Source organism: Hyperoodon ampullatus, assembly GCF_949752795.1.
Source record: "Hyperoodon ampullatus genome assembly, chromosome: 9".
Taxonomy (NCBI): domain Eukaryota; kingdom Metazoa; phylum Chordata; class Mammalia; order Artiodactyla; family Ziphiidae; genus Hyperoodon; species Hyperoodon ampullatus.
Window position 1 is genome coordinate 33,069,837 of NC_136922.1, and position 22,328 is coordinate 33,092,164.

The window sequence follows — 22,328 nt, forward strand, 5'->3', positions numbered from 1 at the left end:
TTGCAATGTATAGTAAATAATTCTTACTTCCTTGGTTACCCAGGGTAAGTATTTACACAGTGTGAGCAACTTTTCTGCTACCTAAAGCAATACATGGCAGATTTGAAATCTATGTTTTAGGCATGTTTTTATTAGGGTATATTTTTTAAGGCTTTTATAGAAAAATATAAAACTTATACAAAAGCAGAGATACAGTACACATCCTGCGGCTTTAACACTTATTAGCACATGAGTTTTTTTTTTTAGCACATGAGTTATTTTTGAAACAAATCCCAGAATAACGTGTGTAAATTCTAAGACTATGGTGTTTGAAATTTTTTTCTTAAATTGGCATTCTGTGACTATCTCTTTGATATATTGCCCTTGGTGATTGTGCTTTGTTTCACTGTCTTACAAAAATAATGTAAAAATGATTTTTCCTTCATCGTCTATTTTATCATTATAAACAGGATGTACCTGAGTTTGTTAATCTACATGTTCTTTAGAGTTCCATAGGGATAGGCAGTGTCTGTGGCATTTATTTGTTCTTAAGCTTTGGTGTGAATAGGAGAGACAAAGGAGTAGGCTGTGAATGTAGTCCCAGCTGGTGTTTTGCTGTGGTACTTAAAAGTGGATCGTTTGACCCAGAAAAGGAAATTAACTATAGTTCTAGAAGTTAAAAAATTATTTCACTTGAGATGTCGTGCCCAATTGTTAGTCTCTCTCTTTTTTTAAAATAGCTAGTTGACTGTAAATTCCTTTCCCTCTAAGAGTGTGACTGGAATGTGGTATCCCTAGTACAATCTCACATAATTCATGTTCCTTCCTTCCTTCCTTCCACCCTCCCTCTCTTCTTCTGCTCCCTCCCTCTGATAGTATCGAGGAGGCGGTAGAAGAAGTGGGATGTATATTACAATAGATTTTATTATTATATAAGATACATATTGTGTTTTATATACATAGCATATGTATAGGTATATGTGTAGGCATTCAAACTAAGGGGATTTTTAATGTTCTTTGTGCCATGGACTCCTTTGGCAGCCTGAAAAGTATGGACCTCTTAAGGTATTTTTAAGTGCATAAAGTAAAACACATGGGATTATAAAGGAAATTATTTTGAAATACAGTTATAATGTTAAAGCTCGTAGTAGCATGTGTTTCTTAACATAATAAGGAAAAGTTCTAGGAACACAACTAACTTTCACAGTAGTGATTATACATGATATTTAAAGATCTGCAACAACGTAAGTGATATGAAAATATCTGTTTTATTTTAATGTCAAAAGTACAAGTCATGTAATTCTACTGTTGTTTGATGCCAACATCCATAATTGAAGGTGGTGCTAAATTTCAGTTAGGGGATAGTGAAAATAAACATGTGATTTCCCCCATACCCCACCCCTGCTATCCAAGTTCCTTGAATTCTGTCCATGGACCCCTTGGCTGTGATCTCAGATTAAGAACATCTGGACTAAGGCTTTGTTTGTGTTCTGGGATACTTACTTTGAGGCTAAAGGGTTTGAACTTAGAATATAGTCATCAGATGAAATGTTTTTCAAACAATGTATCTGCCAATTTTAGTGGCTTTTAGAATAAGCCATAACAATCCAATGATGCTAGATTTCCAAATGGTCTCAGTATGCATATTGTGATAACTTTGTCTCCTTTTTCCTTCTTGGGCTGCCTTTTCTTATTATATATTAGTTTGTAATTAATAGAAAGTATTTAAAGTAGTTTCTAAGCATCCATGTTGGCTATTAATATCTTCTGCTTTTACTTTTTTTTTTTCTTTTAAAAAACATTTTAATTCTTCTGCAGGATTCGGAAACTTCAGATACGAAATATCCCGCCTCATTTACAGTGGGAGGTAAGAATTTCTATATTTAAAGCTAAGATTTTAGTATCTAAGCCTATTGGTAGTTTTTTCGAAGGTTTTTCTCCTTCCAACTCCTGGATGTGCTAGAACACACATGGTTCTTCTCTTTTACAGTCTGTGTCTTGCATTGGGCTTTTCTTTCCAAGAGTATACTATATCTTTAAAAACAATCTGCTCTTTGAGATACTTAAAGTTGAAATAAGTTCTGGGGTAACTGGGTAAACTTGCTCATTCAATCACATCCCACAGAATCTTGTTTGAGATCTTTCTGATGAGTTTTGCTAATTGTATTTAAATATGAAGTTCCCCCCTTGGCAATTTTTTAAAGAGCAAATACTGCTATTTATGCTTTATTTTAAAATGTTACTATGCTTTCTTTTGCTCACATGGTGGCACTGTAGTAATTGTATATAAACACAAACCTTTTAGCACAATTGAATAGCCTGTGTCAGCAATTTCCAAACCATGTTGATGATGTCATGGTGAGAATTTGAGACCCCAGTAGTTGAAAAGATAAAAGGAAATATCTGTTGACTCTTCCAGATGATGGACCTGAAAATTCTTAAAAGCTACTTTGGAGAAGGTGGTGCAGGGAAAACTGCTCAGCTTTTGTGTATTTTTAATATAAAAATCAAGAGTAACTAGCTTTGTGTGTTTCATATTAGTGTTCTAGAATGACATTTGAAGAGTCACTAAACCAGAACCTTCATCAAAATTCAAAGAATGGTTAAAAGGTTTCTTTGGTGGTGAGTTTAGGAAAGCTGGCCTGAGGTCTGATTCTCCAAGGTCCCAGCTGGTAACAAATCACTTATGCTCAGAATATTTTACAGCACATTTATTTTCAGAACGATGTTACTGAATTTAATCTTTGTAGGACTTGGTTCTTTGGTCTATGTTGAATATTTTTCAAGTTATATAATGTATAAAAGGTATACTTTTGTAGATAGAAACAGTGACATTAGATTAAACTCAATGCATTTTCTTGTTTTAGTTTAACATTTGTTTAGGAAATTCAGTATCTTGGAGGATGAGTCCCTGAATCAAGTGTCATGGTATCAAGAGTACTGGTTTAATCCCCTTATTTATTTATTTATTTTTTAAATTGGAGTATAGTTAATTTACAATGTGTTAGTTTCAGGTGTACAGCAAAGTGATTCAATTTTATATACATATATATACACACATATATATATTGGGTTGGCCAAAAAGTTCATTCTGGTTTTTCCATAACCTCTTATGGGAAAACCTGAATGAATTTTTTGGCCAACCCAGTGTATACATATATTCTTTTTCAGATTCTTTTCCATTATGGGTTATTATAAGATATTGAATATAATTCCCTGTGCTCTACAATAGGTCCTTGTTATTTATTTATAGTAGCGTGTGCATGTTAATTAATCCCTTCATTTTAACATGGGCTATGTTAAATATGATTTTCTACTTGGGAACTATATCTAGTGTAATGTAGCTTTCAATGAAAGAGTCAAATGGTGGCAGCCAATTTTAAGTAAGTGAATTATTAGTGTACTAGCATATCAGCTATAGGCAAGTGGTAGTTTCCTTATAATTCATTCATAGTATCTCTTCAAATTTAGATTGCAGTGGCTTCTTGAGCATTGTTGATTCTAGTTTTGGTGGCTTCTCAAGATTTTAGTTCATTGCATTCTTCCTCATTCTGGGTAAAATTTAATCTATGAGAATAAATCTTTATTTGCCCAATCTAACTTTTTTTTTTAATTTCATTTTACCCTCCCCCATAGTCCTTTGAGGTAAGGTGAAGTTGGTGACATTATCTCCATTTTCAAATGGGCATATATGGGCCCACAGGGTTCAAAGAATTAAGCAAGAACAGATACTGAATTTAAAGAAGCGTGGAACTAGACTTTGAAACTCTTGACCTTTGACCCCTTTACAATTTAAAGGATGGTTTGAAATACTGATTAACAAAAACTATTGAGGGCTTGTTAGGAGTAGGATGAACTATTGGGATATTTCCTTTCCTTGAAGACTTGAATGACCACCATCTGTTATTTCCTTTTTGAGGAGTCACTTTGTGTAACATTTTATTTGTACACACAGAGCCTGCTGGTTGTCTCGTGCCAAAGCCTTATAGAAGGTGATAATTTTGCAGTTATATGTCTGGACTCCCTTTATAATGGAGAAATTAGACTTTGAATCCACTAATTAATCTTAGAATCACTGAAAATGTAATGACCAGACATTACGTGCCTCCTGATTTGACGCAATAGGAAATACATAGCAACATAGATGAAATATTCTTGTCAAAAAAATAGAGGTTTGACTGGATTCAATTTCAATCTGACTTTGAGTTTATAAGAAGTATAGAAGGTAGAGGCACAAATGAAATGATGCCATGAGGAAACACCTAGCCAATTCCAGAATATGGGACGTTCCACAGGACAAATGACATTGTTTAGTAATCAAGCGATGGCATATTAAAAGGGAAGGGGACTGTTACAGAATAAGACCTATGAGAATAACAAAAAAGCAAGCATACACCTGCACTAAGTTATTTGTGAACCATGTAAACAGTCCTTAGGAGCAGCATGGAGTATCTAGAAAAGCCTTAGAGTTTTTTGCAGGAGGCTTTTGGCATCAGACTTGGAATTACATCCCAGCTCCACTGCTTACTAGATATGTGATCTCTGAACCAGTTTTTAAAATTCTTGTAGCCTCATTTTCCTCCTTTCTAACATGGGGATGATAATAACCACTTGATTGGGTTGCTGTGGGCGTTAATAGGATTATGCATGCTCAAACCCTTAAAAAATGCTTGGTACATATAAGTGCACCCTATATTTTAGCTATGATATGAACAACAAATTCATTTCCTCCCAACTTAAAGTTCTTGTGCTTAACTCAGATGCAGCCTATAGCACACACGGAAAAACAGGTATTACACCAGGGGGGATTAAATGTGGAGAATTACACAGGTGCTAGAGGGCTGAATGAGCAAAGACGGAATCCATAGATGGTGACGACTATAGTAGCTCCCACCCTGAGGCTGAGAGGGGAGGAAAGGGGTCAAGGGAACAGGGTGAGGTTATCAGATCCTAGAAGCTTGAAGGAAGAGCTCCAAGTAGCTGAGAGTGAGCAAAGGATGCTCCCTGGCTGTGGCTGGTGCCTGGGATGGGGGAAGAAGGGAAGTGATGAAGCTGGTTCTGGGAATGCCCAGAGCCGCTAGAGTCCCGAACCCATGGCTGTTAGGATGATGCTGATAGGAACAGCTGATAAATGGGAAGGAACATGTGTCATCTCCACTCCTGCTCTCCAGTCCCCCTCTTGTGCATTCTGTCAGCAGAAACCACCAGGGAATGGCTGGCAAGGGTGCGATAATAGGGCAGAGTCCCAGTCCCAGCATCACAGAGTTGGAAGGTGTATTTGGAACTGAGGGCTTAATTTCCAGTCAGAGTTCTGTCCCAGAAGTGAGAGTTCCTCCCCCGTTTTGCCAGTCCTCTTCTAAGCCATTTTCTGTGAGGTCATCAAAGAAATGACAGAATCTGGGACCATGGCAGAAACACCATGAGATAACAGTGCGATGAGGCGTTTTATAAGGTCTGTAACTGGATTGTTGATTATCTTTATACCACTGTGATACTTTATTTTATGTTTCTATTTCTTATTTACATTACCTTTTTACCACTAGATCCTGCTGAGTGAAACACGGGGATTCCTCTCAAGTTCTTAGAATGCCACGTCATGCACGCTTTGTGTGTCATGTGGGGCTTAAATGATTTCTAGCCCATTAGTTTTGGTTGATGGTAAAGTGCACTCAGGTGTTCTGGACTGGCTAAATGTTTCACTGGTTAAGTGTTTTGGCAGATAAAGATATGGGGAAACTAACTTTTGGAAGGACCTGCTGCTGGAGAATTAGGTAGGTTTGTTTTTTCCCCCAAATAGGTGGAATGTAGAAGGGAAATAGAAGAAACTGTTTCTACTCCCCCTCCAACCCTCTTGCCCGAGGTACTTGAAGAATAGGTCTGTGGTGTGACCAGAACTGGAAGGGCTCCTCTACAAATAGTCCTGATGTGGGACAGATCTGGATCCTCAGATGCCCTAAGGGATGTAAACGTGTGTGATAAGGGTTTGAGGGAACACCTTGGGCGAACAACAAAGAGGTGAGGAAGGGCTAGAGCCCCAGAACACTTGACTTTAAACACCTTTGAGAAGAATCCTTTTCCTTTTGCCTGACTCAGTGTCTTAAATTGGCCCCATTTTCTGAATTGAAGGGGTGTCTTTCTTCATTTAAAAAATAAATTGCCAAGGCCTTAGGAAAGGACTTCTCAAAGACAGTTTTTCCTAATCTTATCATCTTAATACTACTCTCCAATCAAAGTTATTAGTACTCATAAAATGTTAAAAGGGAATACCCTCCCCAGGGAAATGTAACACCCATTAATTATGTAAATGAAGGGTCTAGAGTAAAGGGCAAGTTAGGTTCTCATTTGGGGGTCAGGTATTGAAAGTAGAATGATGCTTCCACAGAGGTTAGTGTCTGGCAAAACAGACTGAGCTACTGAGTTAGTGGTTTGCATCATAAGGCCCTGGCTGCCCGTGCCTGGAGTGACTGTATTTTCTGAGGCAAAGTTTTGAATATATGATCTGACAAATACTTATGGGGAATGCATAATTTAAAATTACAACTTGCTGGAAAATGCAGAATGTATGTTGGCTTTACCTCAAGGCCTGGATATCAGATTTTTCCTGGACTTAATTGAGGTGAGAAGATGAATATCTTGGGAAGAAACTCTGAAGAGGTTTCCACACTGTAAGATCCATTTTTCTGCCACATGTGTTGTCTGGTGTGATTGAGTAAAGGAAGTGGAAGCTGTCTCCTGGCCTAAACATAGGGGAGTAAAGGGGGGCTCTTCATAACTAAAGCATCCTCAAATTGCATTCAGGCTTCTGACATACCAGGGGGTTGGTCTCTGGTTCTTGACATGGAAAGCAAGTAACCAGTATGCTGAAAATGAAAGCCCAAAACTACAAGTCGAACATTGCAATGTAAAATATTCTTTGCTTTTTTTCCTCAGCAGAGTTATCTTAATGATTTCTCTTTCAAAGTTCTTTTTGGTTGTTCTGTGTAAGCTTGAGGCAATTTTTGGAAGTAAGTAGATCTTGTAGGAAATCTTAAAAGGCTTTTTCTGTTGGGCCACAGATTGCCCTAACAGAATACTTTCTTTATTGAAACACTTTGGCTTGTTAGTTTGAACCCACCCCCTAGTAACCAGTTTGGAGAAAGTTGACTTCTAGGGCATAGGAATGTTAGAAAGCCTTGGCTTCTTTCACGATGAAAAGAAGTTTTTTCTCTGAAGTTTGGGGGTGGGGAGTGTGGCATGAGTGGTAAGATGTAGTGGGATGAGGCTGAACTTCCCTGTAAGTTACACTCAAGCGAGTTACATCCACTTTCTGGCAGAAGGGCTAAAGCTTTAGAGAGATGCCTGTGTTTCAGACTGTAATGAAAAATACACTGTAATAGGACACCTTGTGAGATGAGGCTGGTACTTATTTGTTTTAAAACTTAATTTTATTTATTTATTTTTGGCTGCATTGGGTCTTCGCTGCTGAGCGCAGGCTTTTTCTAGTTGCGGCGAGCAGGGGCTACTCTTTGTTTTCATGCATGGGCTTCTCGTTTCAGTGGCTTCTCTTGTTGCAGAGCATGGGCTCTAGGCACGTGGGCTCAGTAGTTGTGGCACACGGGCTTAGTTGCCCCGCGGCGCGTGGGATCTTCTCGGACCAGGGCTCAAACCCATGTCCCCTGCATTGGCAGGAGGATTCTTAACCACTGCGTCACCAGGGAAGTCCCTTAAAGGTTGCCTTTTGCAGCAGACATCTTGCAGTTGTGATGTAGTAGCAGAAAAACACTATTCTGGGTTGGTGATTTTCAAAGTTCTCTCTTTTCTTCGGAGGAGATGGTATGGCAGAAACCTAGTATGTGAATATAGATAAAGTTAGAGTTATTCAAAGGTGGCACAGAACCTTGCCTGCTGGTTCCCTCTTTGGCCCCTGGGGAATCCCTTGGGTGCAGGTGTGATATTGTGGTTTATAATAAAAATATATATTTGCTCTTGGTCCGTTTCTGACCCAGAGCTCCTTAAAACCCTTGGAATTTCATAAGTGGTGAGAGTGATGAAAGTGTCTTTCGTTACGTTAATGATATGACTTTTGGAAACCACTTAAGGGTGAGAGCTACTGACCAGGTGATTAGAGGGTTAGAACTTTGAGTCACAGTGTGCTGTCACCCACCCCTGCCTCCGGGGAGGGGAGAGGGTGCTGGAAGTTGAATTAGTTGCCAATGTGAATGATTAATCAATCATACCTATGTAATGAAGCCTCATAAAAACCCCAAAGGACTGGGTTTAGAGAGCTTCCTAGTTGGTGAACATGTGGGGAAAGTGGTGAAGTGTGGAGTGAATGGTGCGCTCGAGAGAGCATGGAAGCTGCACACCCTTCCCTCACACCTTGCCCTAGGCACCTCTCCCATCCGGCTGTTCCTAAACTATATCCTGGTGATCCAGTAAGTAAAATGTTTCTGTGAGCTCTTTGAGCTGCTCTAGTAAATTAATCAAACCCAGGGAGGGGTTGTTGGAGCCTCCTGTCTGTAGTTGTTTGGTCTGAAGTACACGTGACAGCCTGGGCTTGCAATTGGCTTCTGAAGGGTGGAGGGCAGTCTTACGGGTCTGAACCCTTAACCTGTGGAATCAGATTCTGTCTCCAGGTAGATAGTGTCAGAAATGAGTTGGATTTTAAGACGTGCATCTAGTATCTGAGAGTTGTTTATTGGTGGTGTGGGAACACCACCCCTCCACACTTTGGAATTGGGTCCAGGAATCCAAAAGAAGAGGTTTTGTTGGACTGTTTGAAAATCACCATGGCTTCAGTGAATTTGAGTATGAACAGTTGTTAGAAGTAGTTGATCTCTATCAAGTAATTTTGAAGGAACTTATACAACAAGTATGAGACCGTTGACACAGATAGGTGATCTTTCTTCTCCATGGCCTGACTCTGAGCACTGGCCAATAAATAGCTGACTCTTACTGAGCACTAATGTGCTGGGTGCTGAATTAACTTGTTTTAATCTTCACCACAGTCCCATGTCCCCATTTTACAGATGAGGCAGCTGAGGTCAGAGAGGTGAAGTAACTTGCCCAGGGTCATGCAGCTGGAAAGTGGTAGAGTTTCTGCTCTTAATCAGGTTACTCAAACAGAACACTTCCCCTGAAAGGTAAGTTTCTATTTCTTAAAATTATCATCATTTATTTGCTTTCACCATGCCCCTGAAGGCTGGACAGTGAACCCAATAGAAACTGGATCCTCCCTAGGTCTGGAGGAAATATGTGGTTATGAGTGATGAATGGGCTTGGCCAGATTATTTGGGGAAGTTATTGGTAAACTGTTGCATTTAGAGAACCGAGGACGGTAGAGTTCTTCATGCATCGTTGTTCTGGGATGGGCCAGGCTTTGCCTCATGACAGATGAGCTGGTGCAAGGTGTTTGGGGAATACCAGTGTTTCCCTGTGACCCCTAGATGAGTGGTGTACAAGGCACGTATTTCTGCTCCCAATCTGCTCTCTCCCCGTGTTTACCATGCCCTTGCACTCAATGCCTGGACTTGTGTCCCGTGCTTCATAGTTCTTCTGGGATGGTCATCTCAAAGATCTCCATGCCCTTTATTTAAACTTTTTATTATGAAAAATATCAGACATAAACAAAAAGAAAGGCTAATATAATGATACTCAGTTTCAACCATTATCAATATATAGCCAGTCTCTTTTTTTTAATAACTCTAACCTCTTCATCCTTTCCCAGACTATTGTACATAAAGTACATCCTAGACATCACGTCATTTAATTCAGTAAATGCTGAATGCATCTCTAAAAGTTAAATGTCTCCAAATTAGTTTGCTAGGGCTGCTGAACAAAACACCACAAACTGGGTAGCGTAAACAACAAACTTTTTATCTCACAGTTCTGGAGGATAGAAGTCTCATATCAAGATGTCAGCACATTTGCTTCCTGCTGAGGGCTGTGAGAGAAGGATTTGTTTGAGGCCTCTCTCTTTGGGTAGTTCCTTGGTTTGCAACAGTGTAAATCCACCCTCCACGTAGTGTTGTTGCTGTGTGTGTCTGTGTCCAAATTTCTCTTTTTTATAAGGACACCAGCTCTACTGGATTAGGGACCACCCTAATGACCTTGACTACCTCTGCAAAGACCCTGTCTCCAAATACAGTCGAGCTGTGGTACTAGGACTTAAGACTCCATTCTATGAATTTTGGGGAAGACACAGTTCAACCCATAACAGCCTCTTTAAAAAATTCATGTATTGGGCCTCCCTGGTGGCGCAGTGGTTGAGAGTCCGCCTGCCGATGCAGGGGATACGGGTTCGTGCCCCGGTCTGGGAGGATCCCATATGCCGCGGAGCGGCTGGGCCCGTGAGCCATGGCTGCTGAGCCTGCGCATCCGGAGCCTGTGCTCCGCAACGGGAGAGGCCACAACAGTGAGAGGCCCGCATACCACAAAAAAAAAAAAAAAAAAAAAAAAAAAAAAAAAAAAAAAAATTCATGTATTAAATGAATAGTAACTCTCACATATCAAATCTAATCACTCAGATTTCCTTGATTATATTTAAAAAAATTATTTGAGTCAGGATCCAAATAAGATCTTTTTCAAGACATTTAATCAATAGGTACGTCTTTTTTTTGGGGGGGAGGGTATAGTGTATTTGTTAAAGTTGGTTTATTCTGCAGAATGTTCCACATTCTTACTTTGCTGGACTACATCCATGTGTGGTGACTTACCATGTTCCTCTGACCCTTGTGGGACTTGGATTAGACGCAAGTTCACTTTTGGTTTGTTTGCACAAGACAAAGTAATAGTTGGTGATGTATTCTTACATCAGGAGGTACATAATGTCTGTCTTTGGGTTATGAAATGCCATTGATCATTGCTTAGATTCATTATCGTGTGGCTGTAGGATGGTAATACTCTAATTCTACAATTTACTCATGTATTAGTCGGAATGCGTTTTTAAAGAGGAACTTGTCCTTGCTAGCTATTGAATTACTCTACTGAAGTACAGTTTGTGTAGGAGAGATAGGAAAAATACTTGATTCTTTCCACTTATTTACTGCCTTATAAATATTGGGTGCCTTGGCATCCTACAAGGGTAACCAGTGAGTTGCTTTTGTTTTTGAATCAATGAGTTTTTGTGTAACTATGAGCTCATGAGTTTAAACATACTTGGGTTTCAGAATTACTGGAAGCATTCTTTTTTAAATTAAATAATTATTTATTTATTTATTTTTGGCCACGTTGGGTATTCGTTGCTGCACGTGGGCTTTCTCTAGTTGCATCAAGTGGGGCTGCTCTTCGTTGCAGTGCGTGGGCTACTCACTGCAGTGACTTCTCTTGTTGTGGAGCACGGGCTCCAGGCTCGCGGGCTTCAGTAGTTGTGGCACATGGGCTGAGTAGTTGTGGCTCACGGGCTCTAGAGCACAGGCTCAGTAGTTGTGGCTCATGGACTTAGTTGCTGTGTGGCATGTGGGATCTTCCTGGACCAGGGCTCGAAACCGTGTCCCCTGCATTGGCAGGCAGATTCTTAACCACGGTGCCACCAGTGAAGTCCCTGGAATCATTCTTTTTTTAAATTTATTTTTATTTATATTTATTTATTTATTTTAACATCTTTATTGGAGTATAATTGCTTTACAATGGTGTGTTAGTTTCTGCTTTATAACAAAGTGAATCAGTTATACATATACATATGTTCTCATATCTCTTCCCTCTTGAGTCTCCCTCCCTCCCACCCTCCCTGTCCCATCCCTCTAGGTGGTCACAAAGCACCGAGCTGATCTCCCTGTGCTATGCAGCTGCTTCCCACTAGCTATCTATTTTATGTTTGGCAGTGTATATATGTCCATGCCACTCTCTCACTTTGTCACAGCTTAGCCTTCCTCCTCCCCATATTCTCAAGTCCATTCTCTAGTAGGACTGTGTCTTTATTCCCATCTTGCCCCTAGGTTCTTCATGACCTTTTTTTTTCTTAGATTCCATATATATGGGTTAGCATATGGTATTTGTTTTTCTCTTTCTGACTTACTTCACTCTGTATGACACACTCTAAGTCCATCCACCTCACTACAAATAACTCAATTTCATTCCTTTTTATGGCTGAGTAATATTCCATTGCATATATGTGCCGCATCTTCTTTATCCATTTCTCTGTTGATGGACACTTCGGTTGCTTCCATGTCCTGGCTATTGTACATAGAACTGCAATGAACATTTTGGTACATGACTCTTTTTTTTTTTTTTGCAGTACGTGGGCCTCTCACTGTTGTGGCCTCTCCTGTTGTGGAGCACAGACTCCTGACTCGCAGGCTCAGCGGCCATGGCTCACGGGCCTAGCCGCTCCGCGGCATGTGGGATCTTCCCAGACCGGGGCATGAAACCGTGTGCCCTGCATCGGCAGGCATACTCTCAACCACTGCGCCAACAGGGAAGCCCTGCATGACTCTTTTTGAATTACGGTTTTATCACGGTATATGCCCAGTAGTGGGATTGCTGGGTCGTATGGTGGTTCTATTTGTAGTTTTTTAAGGAACCTCCATACTGTTCTCCATAGTGGCTGTATCAATTTACATTCCCACCAACAGTACAAGAGTGTTCCCTTTTCTCCACACCCTCTCCAGCATTTATTGTTTCTAGATTTTTTGATGATGGCCATTCTGACTGGTGTGAGATGATATCTCATTGTAGTTTTGATTTGCATTTCTCTAATGATTAATGATGTTGAGCATTCTTTCATGTGTTTTTTTGGCAATCTGTATATCTTCTTTGGAGAAATGTCTGTTTAGGTCTTCTGCCCAGTTTTGGATTGGGTTGTTTGTTTTTTTGTTATTGAGCTGCATGAGCTGCTTGTAAATTTTGGAGATTAATCCTTTGTCAGTTGCTTCGTTTGCAAATATTTTCTCCCATTCTGAGGGTTGTCTTTTCATCTTGTTTATGGTTTCCTTTGTTGTGCAAAAGCTTTTAAGTTTCATTAGGTCCCATTTGTTTCTTTTTGTTTTTATTTCCATTTCTTTAGGAGGTGGGTCAAAAAGGATCTTGCTCTGATTTATGTCATAGAACGTTCTGCCTATGTTTTCCTCTAAGAGATTGATAGTTTCTGGCCTTACATTTAGGTCTTTAATCCATTATGAGTTTATTTTTGTGTATGGGGTTAGGGAGTGTTCTAATTTCATACTTTTACATGTACCTGTCCAGTTTTCCCAGCACCACTTATTGAAGAGGTTGTCTTTTCTCCACTGTATATTCTTGCCTCCTTTATCAAAGATAAGGTGACTGGGCTTCCCTGGTGGAGCAGTGGTTGAGAATCTGCCTGCCAACGCAGGGGACTCGGGTTCGAGCCCTGGTCTGGGAAGATCCCACATGCTGCAGAGCAACTAGGCCCGTGTGCCACAACTGCTGAGCCTGCGCGCCTGGAGCTTGTGCTCCGCAACGAGAGGCCGCGATAGTGAGAGGCCCACGCACCGCGATGAAGAGTGGCCCCCACTTGCCACAGTTAGAGAACCCTCGCACAGAAACGAAGACCCAACACAGCCAAAAATAAAGAAATAAAGAAGCTTTCATTAAAAAAAAAAAAAAAAAAGATAAGGTGACCATACGTGCGTGGGTTTATCTCTGGGCTTTCTATCCTGTTCCATTGATCTATATTTCTATTTTTGTGCCAGTACCATACTGTCTTGATTACTGTAGCTTTGTAGTATAGTCTGAAGTCAGGGAGCCTGATTCCTCCAGCTCCATTTTTCATTCTCAAGATTGCTTTGGCTATTTGGGGTCTTTTTTGTTTCCATACAAACTGTGAAATTTTTGGTTCTAGTTCTGTGAAAAATGCCAGTGGTAGTTTGATTGGGATTGCATTGAATCTGTAGATGGCTTTGGGTAGTAGAGTCATTTTCACAGTACTGATTCTTCCAATCCAAGAACATGGTATATCTCTCCATCTATTTATATCATCTTTAATTTCTTTCATCAGTGTCATATAATTTTTTGCATACAGGTCTTTTGTCTCCTTAGGTAGGTTTATTCCTAGATATTTTATTCTTTTTGTTGCAGTGGTAAATGGGAGTGTTTCCTTAATTTCACTTTCAGATTTTTCATCATTAGTGTATAAGAATGCCAGAGATTTCTGTGCATTAATTTTGTATCCTGCTACTTTACCAGATTCATTGATTAGCTCTAGTAGTTTTCTGGTAGCACCTTTAGGATTCTCTGTGTATAGTATCATGTCATCTGCAAACAGTGACAGCTTTACTACTTCTTTTCCGATTTGGATTCCTTTTATTTCTTTTTCTTCTCTGATTGCTGTGGCTAGAACTTCCAAAACTATGTTGAGTAAGGGTGGTGAGAGTGGGCAACCTTGTCTTGTTCCTGATCTTAGTGGAAATGGTTTCAGTTTTTCACCATTGAGGACGATGTTTGCTCTGGGTTTGTCATATATGGCCTTTATTATGTTGAGAAAAGTTCCCTCTATGCCTACTTTCTGCAGGGTTTTTATCATAAATGGGTGTTGAATTTTGTCGAAAGCTTTCTCTGCATCTATTGAGACGATCATATGGTTTTTCTCCTTCAATTTGTTAATATGGTGGATCACGTTGATTGATTTGCATATATTGATGAATCCTTGCATTCCTGGAATCAACCCCACTTGATCATGGTGTATGATCCTTTTAATGTGCTGTTGGATTCTGTTTGCTAGTATTTTGTTGAGGATTTTTGCATCTATGTTCATCAGTGATATTGGCCTGTAGTTTTCTTTGTGACATCTTTGTCTGGTTTTGGTATCAGGGTGATGGTGGCCTCATAGAATGAGTTTGGGAGTGTTCCTCCCTCTGCTATATTTTGGAAGAGTTTGAGAAGGATAGGTGTTAGCTCTTCTCTAAATGTTTGATAGAATTCGCCTGTGAAGCCATCTGGTTCTGGGCTTTTGTTTGTTGGAAGATTTTTAATCACAGTTTCAATTTCAGTGCTTGTGGTTGGTCTGTTCATATTTTCTATTTCTTCCTGGTTCAGTCTCAGCTGGCTGTGCATTTCTAAGAATTTGTCCATTTCTTCCAGATTGTCCATTTTATTGACATAGAGTTGCTTGTAGTAATCTCTCATGATCTTTTTTTTTTCTTTTTTTTTTTTTTTTTTTTGCGGTATGCAGGCCTCTCACTGCTGTGGCATCTCCCGTTGCGGAGCACAGGCTCCAGACGCGCAGGCCCAGCGGCCACGGCTCACGGGCCCAGCCGCTCCGCGGCATGTGGGATCTTCCCAGACCAGGGCACGAACCTGTGTCCCCTGCATCGGCAGGTGGACTCTCAACCACTGCGCCACCAGGGAAGCCCTCTCATGATCTTTTGTATTTCTGCAGTGTCAGTTGTTACTTCTCCTTTTTCATTTCTAATTCTATTGATTTGAGTCTTCTCCCTTTTTTTCTTGATGAGTCTGGCTAATGGTTTATCAATTTTGTTTATCTTCTCAAAGAACCAGCATTTAGTTTTATTGATCTTTGCTATCATTTCCTTCATTCCTTTTTCATTTATTTCTGATCTCATCTTTATGATTTCTTTCCTTCTGCTAAATTTGGTTTTTTTTTTTTGTTCTTCTTTCTCTAATTTCTTTAGGTGCAAGGTTAGGTTGTTTATTTGAGATGTTTTCTGTTTCTTAAGGTAGGAGTGTATTGCTCTAAACTTCCCTCTTAGAACTGCTTTTGCTGCATCCCATAGGTTTTGGGTCGTTGTTTCTCCACTGTCATTTGTTTCTAGGTATTTTTTGATTTCCTCTTTGATTTCTTCAGTGATCACTTCGTTATTAAGTAGTGTATTGTTTAGCCTCCATGTGTTTGTATTTTTTACAAATCTTTTCCTGTAATTGATATCTAGTCTCATAGTGTTGTGGTCAGAAAAGATACTTGATACGATTTCAATTTTCTTAAATTTACCAAGGCTTGATTTGTGACCCAAGATATGATCTATCCTGGAGAATGTTCCATGAGCACTTGAGAAAAATGTGTATTCTGTTGTTTTTGGATGGAATGTCCTATAAATATCAATTAAGTCCATGTTGTTTAATATATCATTTCAAGCTTGTGTTTCCTTATTTATTTTCATTTTGGATGATCTGTCCATTGGTGAAAGTGGGGTGTTAAAGTCCCCTACTATGATTGTGTTACTATCGATTTCCCCTTTTATGGCTGTTAGTATTTGCCTTATGTATTGAGGTGCTCCTATGTTGGGTGCATAAATATTTACAATTGTTAAATCTTCTTCTTGGATCAATCCCTTGATCATTATGTAGTGTCCTTCTTTGTCTCTTGTGATAGTCTTTATTTTAAAGTCTCTTTTGTCTGATATGAGAATTGCTACTCCAGCTTTCTTCTGATTTCCATTTGCATGGAATATCTTTTTCCATCCCTTCACTTTCAGTCTGTATGTGTCCCTAGGTCTGAAGTGGGTCTCTCGTAGACAGCATATATACAGGTCTTGTTTTTGTTTCCATTCAGCCAGTCTGTGTTTTTTGGTGGGAGCATTTAATCCATTTACATTTAAGGTAATTATCGATATGTATGTTCCTATTCCCATTTACTTAATTGTTTTGGGTTCGTTATTGTAGGTCTTTTCCTTCTCTTGTGTTTCTTGCCTAGAGAAGTTCCTTTAGCATTTGTTGTAAAGCTGGTTTGGTGGTGCTGAACTCTCTCAGCTTTTGCTTGTCTGTAAACGTTTTAATTTCTCCATCAAATCTGAATGAGATCCTTGCTGGGTAGAGTAATCCTGGTTGTAGGTTTTTCTCCTCATCACTTTAAATATGTCCTGCCAGTCCCTTCTGGCTTGCAGAATTTCTGCTGTTAACCTTATGGGGATTCACGTGTGTGTTATTTGTTGTTTTTCCCTTGCTGCTTTTAATATGTTTTCTTTGTATTTAATTTTTGATAGTTTGATTAATATGTGTCTTGGCGTGTTTCTCCTTGGTGGATTTATCCTGTATGGGACTCTCTGTGCTTCCTGGACTTTGATTAAGTATTTCCTTTCCCATATTAGGGAGTTTTCAACTATAATCTCTTCAAATATTTTCTCAGTCCCTTTCTTTTTCTCTTCTTCTTCTGGGACCCCTATAATTCGAATGTTGGTACGTTTAATGTTGTCCCAGAGGTCTCTGAGACTGTCCTCAGTTCTTTTCATTCTTTTTTCTTTCTTCTGCTCTGCAGTAGTTATTTCCACTATTTTATCTTCCAGGTCACTTATCCGTTCTTCTGCCTTAGTTATTCTGCTATTGATCCCTTGTAGAGTTTTTTTTTTTTTTTTTTTTTTTTTTTTTGCGGTATGTGGGCCTCTCACTGTTGTGGCCTCTCCCGTTGCAGAGCACAGGCTCCGGACACGCAGGCTCAACGGCCATGGCTCATGGGCCAAGCTGCTCCGCGGCATGTGGGATCCTCCCAGACCGGGGCACGAACCCGTGTCCCCTGCATCGGCAGGCGGACTCTCAAACACTGCGCCACCAGGGAAGCCCCCCCTTGTAGAGTATTTTTAATTTCATTTATTGTGTTGTTCATCATTGCTTGTTTCCTCTTTAGTTCTTCTAGGTCCTTGTTAAATGTTTCTTGCATTTTCTCTATTCTTTTTCCAAGATTTTGGATCATCTTTACTATCATTATTCTGAATTCTTTTTCAGGTAGACTGCCTGTTTCCTCTTCATTTGTTAGGTCTGGTGGGTTTTTACCTTGCTCCTTCATCTGCTGTGTGTTTTTCTGTCTTTTTATTTTGCTTATCTTACTGTGTTTGGGATCTTTTCACAGGCTGCAGGTTCGTAGTTCCCATTGTTTTTGGTGTCTGTCTCCAGTGGTTCAGGTTGGTTCAGTGGGTTGTGTAGGTTTCCTGGTGGAGGGGACTAGTGCCTGTGTTCTGGTGGATGAGGCTGGATCTTGTCTTTCTGGTGGGCAGGTCCATGTCTGGTGGTGTGTTTTGGGGTGTCTGTGGCCTTATTATGATTTTAGGCAGCCTCTCTGCCATGGGTGGGGTTGTGTTCCTGTCTTGCTAGTTGTTTGGCATAGGGTGTCCAGCACTGTAGCTTGCTGGTCGTTGAGTGAAGGTGGGTCTTGGCGTTGAGATGGGGATCTCTGGGAGATTTTCACCGTTTGACATTACGAGCTGGGAGGTCTCTTGTGGACCAGTGTCCTGAACCTGGCTCTCCCACCTCAGTTGCACAGCCCTGACGCCTGGCTGGAGCACCAAGAGCGTGTCCTCCACACGGCTCAGAATAAAAGGGAGAAAAAATAGAAAGAGGATAAAATAAAGTAAGATAAAATAAAATAAAGTTATTAAAATAAAAAATAATTATTTAGAAAAAATTTTTAAAAAGTAAAAAAAAAAACAAAAAAAGCTGGACGGTCAGAACCCTAGGACAAATGGTGAAAGCAAAGCTATACAGACAAAATCTCACACAGAAGCATACGCATACACACTCACAAAAAGAGGAAAAGGGGAAAAAATAATGTATCATTGCTCCCAAAGTCCACCTCCTCAATTTGGGATGATTCGTTGTCTATTTAGGTATTCCACAGATGCAGGGTACATGACGTTGATTGTGGAGATTTAATCCGCTGCTCCTGAGGCTGCTGGGAGAGATTTCCCTTTCTCTTTGTTCGCACAGCTCCCGGGGTTCAGCTTTGGATTTGGCCCCACTGCTGCGTGTAGGTCGCCTGAGGGCCTCTGTTCTTCGCTCAGACAGGATGGGGTTAAAGGAGCAGCTGATTCGGGGGCTCTGGCTCACTGAGGCGGGGGGAGGGAGGGGCACGGAGTGCAGGGTGAGCCTGCGGCGGCAGAGGCCGGCGTGACGTTGCACCAGTTTGAGGCGCGCCGTGCGTTCTCCCAGGGAAGTTGTCTCTGGATCACGGGACCCTGGCAGTGGCGGGCTGCACAGGCTCCCGGGAGGGCATGGCGTGGATAGTGACCTGTGCTCGCACACAGGCTTCTTGGTGGCTCCAGCAGCAGCCTTAGCGTCTCATGCCCGTCTCTGGGGTCCGCGCTGATAGCCGAGGCTCGTACCCATCTCTGGAGCTCCTTTAAGCGGCGCTGTTAATCCCCTCTCCTTGTGCACCAGGAAACAAAGAGGGAAGAAAAAGTCCTTTGCGTCTTCGGCAGGTCCAGACTTTTTCCCGGACTCCCTCCCGGTAGCCTTGGCGCACTAACCCCTTCAGGCTGTGTACTCGCCGCCAACCCCAGACCTCTCCCTGCGCTCTGACCGAAGCCCGAGCCTCAGCTCCCCGCCCAGCCCGCCCCGGCGGGTGAGCAGACAAGCCTCTCGGGCTGGTGAGTGCTGGTCGGCTCCGATCCTCTGTAAGGGAATCTCTCCGCTTTGCCCTCCGCACCCCTGTTGCTGCGCTCTCCTCTGTGGCTCCGAAGCTTCCCCCCTCCGCCACCCACAGTCTCTGCCCTCGAAGGGGCTTCCTACTGTGTGGAAACCTTTCCTCCTTCACGGCTCCCTCCCACTGGTGCAGGTCCCGTCACTTTTCTTTTGTCTCTGTTTTTTCTTTCTTCTTTTGCCCTACCCAGGTACGTGGGGAGTTTCTTGCCGTTTGGGAGGTCTGAGGTCTTCTGCCAGCGATCAGTGGGTGTTCTATAGGAGCTGTTCCACGTGTAGATGTATTTCTGATGTATTTGTGGGGAGGAAGGTGACCTCCACGTCTTACTCTTCCGTCATCTTCTCCAAACCCCCGGAATCATTCTTTTTGTTGTTGTTGCGGTACGCGTTCCTCTCACTGTTGTGGCCTCTCCCGTTGCGGAGCACAGGCTCCAGACACGCAGGCCCAGCGGCCATGGCCCACGGGCCCAGCCGCTCCGCGGCTCGTGGGATCCTCCCGGACCAGGGCACGAGTCATTCTTATTGATACTGAAATTATCCTATCCTGAGAGGCCTGTCGTTTTGATGCTTCCTCAATAGTTGATAGCTTCCTTGATTGTTGGTTTAAGAAATTCCAGGTTTGTCATGTACATTTCCTGTTTCAAGGAGTGGAATCGGCCCTTTCCTCAAAAAGCCTGCTTTCTTGGGAAATGGTATTTAGAGATCACAGTGTGATCGTGCTCCTCTTCGGACCACATGTGTTGGCCTTTCCTCGGTTGTTCATTTTCTTTCTTTTTAAAAAATATTAATTAATCAATTAATTAATTTGCTGCACCACATCTTAGTTGTGGCACACGGGATCTTCATTGCTCTGTGTGGGATCTTTTAGTTGCGGCATGCGGGATCTAGTTCCCTGACCAGGGAATGAACCTGGGTCCCCTGCCGTGGGAGCGCAGAGTCTGGACCACCAGGGAAGTCCCAGTTGTTCATTTTCTTTGCAGCATTTATGCCCTCAGTTCCTTTCTCTGCAGGTTTTAGTCATGGTTACTCTTGTGTATTATTCCCCAACATATGCTTCTCCATTCTTAAATGTGAACATTTCTGTGCACCCTTTGTTTTTCCTCTCTTAGAAGTTCCATTTGTTCCTACTGTTTTTGTTTTTGCTTTCTACTTGGAAGCAAACATTCACTTGAATACCCATTGAATTTAAGGTGCCTAAAACCGATTTTTTTTTCCCTCTTGAATCATCACTTTGCTTTCTCTGTGAAATTTAATATGACTTAGGTCATGTGGGCTTAGCCTTGAGGTTATCCTTCACTCTCCTCCCTTTTGCTCTCTGGCCACAGGACACCTGGTGTCCTTAAGGTCCCCCCACCCCCACCCCATGCTGCCTTTGGTGCTCGTTCCTGTACCCATGGCCACCACCCTGTAGAATCAGTCGTACATCAACCATTTAAAGCATCTCACCAGCTGTAAGTGGGAAAAACAGCCTGTAGGCACAACCAGCCTATGGAGGGGTGGCCATGGAGGGCTACTGTTGTGTGTTCTCAAGCTTTAAAATCATCTCTAGAGGTGCCTGAGCACTAATTTTAAGATTCTGTGTTAGTGCCAAGTTGTGAAATTGCTCTTTCAGTTTCATAATCTGCAAATGAGTCCTGTAACTCTTCAAATGAAAACAATTGATCCTTTCTGTCTGAAGTATATTAAACTATCCACAACCACAAACAGATTACTTATGGTTGTAAATAGGAAAGGTCATAAAAAAAGAGGTTTTTGGTTTCAGCAGTATTCACTTGAAGTCATGGGAGATTTTTTTTTTTTTTTTTTTTTTTTTTTTTTTTTTTTTTTTTGTGGTACGCGGGCCTCTCACTGTTGTGGCCTCTCCCGTTGCGGAGCACAGGCTCCGGATGCACAGGCTCAGCAGCCATGGCTCACGGGCCCAGCCGCTCCGCGGTATATGGGATCCTCCCAGACCGGGGCACGAACCCGTATCCCCTGCATCGGCAGGCGGACTCTCAACCACTGCGCCACCAGGGAGGCCCCATGGGAGATTAAAGAAGAAATAATTGGTAAATCTCTGTTTCTGGCTTTTTTTTTTTTTTTTTTTTTTTTTACTTAAACAAGAGAAGCTTATTCTCTCACAGTTCTGGAGTCTGGAAGTCCAAGATCAAGGTGTCAACAGGATTGGATTCTTGCCTTTCTCTGGCTTTCAGGTGACTGCCTTCTCACTGTGTCCTCACATGGCCTAGCCTCTGTGCACACATCCCTGTGTCTCTTCCTCTTTTTTTTTTTTTAATTGGAGTAAAATTGTTTTACAATGTTGTGTTAGTTTCTGCTGTATAATGAAGTGAATCAGCTGTATGTATACCTATATCCCCTCCCTCTTGGACCTCCCTCCCACCCCATGCCACCCATCTAGATAGTCACAAAGCATCAATCTGTTTCTGTTTAGATTGGCGATTAGGAATAAGTGCGATCCCATGAATAAAGACTGAGAGGAAAAGAAGTTAACTACTAGGGGGTGGGAGATAATGTAATAGTTATCCAAACTCCAGTGCTCCATGGCCAAACAGCCAAACAAAGTGACTTTTAAAAAACTTTAAACATTTTTAAACTTTAAATCTTTTTTCTGCACAGGATCCACTAGATCTTTGTTTTAAACTCTCAAGAGCCTTAAAAATACTTACCCTTGTTCTTTTCTGTGCAAAATGGTAACCTAAGTGTGAAGTAAGAGGCTTGTCAGCTTGATTGAGAACATCGAGAGAGAGGACCTTTGTCATTTTCATTGACAGCATTTCTGATATCAGATACATGGTGTCTTCTCCAATACCACTTCTCTGACCCTCCAACAACAATTAGGTGTCCTACAATTCAATTCAATTCTGATGCTAACTATCGGATTTAGTGTCAGATGCCACAGGTTAAGGGTTCCGTCTCACAGGACTGCCCTCATTTCAGGTGCCAGGTGCAGTGGGATGGCAAGGCTCCTCACCCTTGTGCCTGGCTGACTATAAATCTGGATGGAGGGTCCCACAATGCCCCCACTCCCCTTTGATCATTCACTAGAATGG

The 22,328-nt window shown here is 41.5% G+C and overlaps 1 protein-coding gene across 1 annotated transcript in view; it reads left to right on the plus strand.

Moving 5' to 3' along the window:
• The window catches only part of IGF2BP3 (insulin like growth factor 2 mRNA binding protein 3), a gene marked incomplete at both ends in the record, with an annotated part of 148,535 nt that overhangs the window by 36,923 nt on the left and 89,284 nt on the right, over positions 1 to 22,328 (plus strand). Inside the window, one exon of the mRNA XM_079711318.1 lies at positions 1,798 to 1,846. Within this exon, the coding sequence (XP_079567444.1) occupies positions 1,798 to 1,846 (49 nt within the window). The remainder of the gene's footprint in view (positions 1 to 1,797; positions 1,847 to 22,328) is intronic.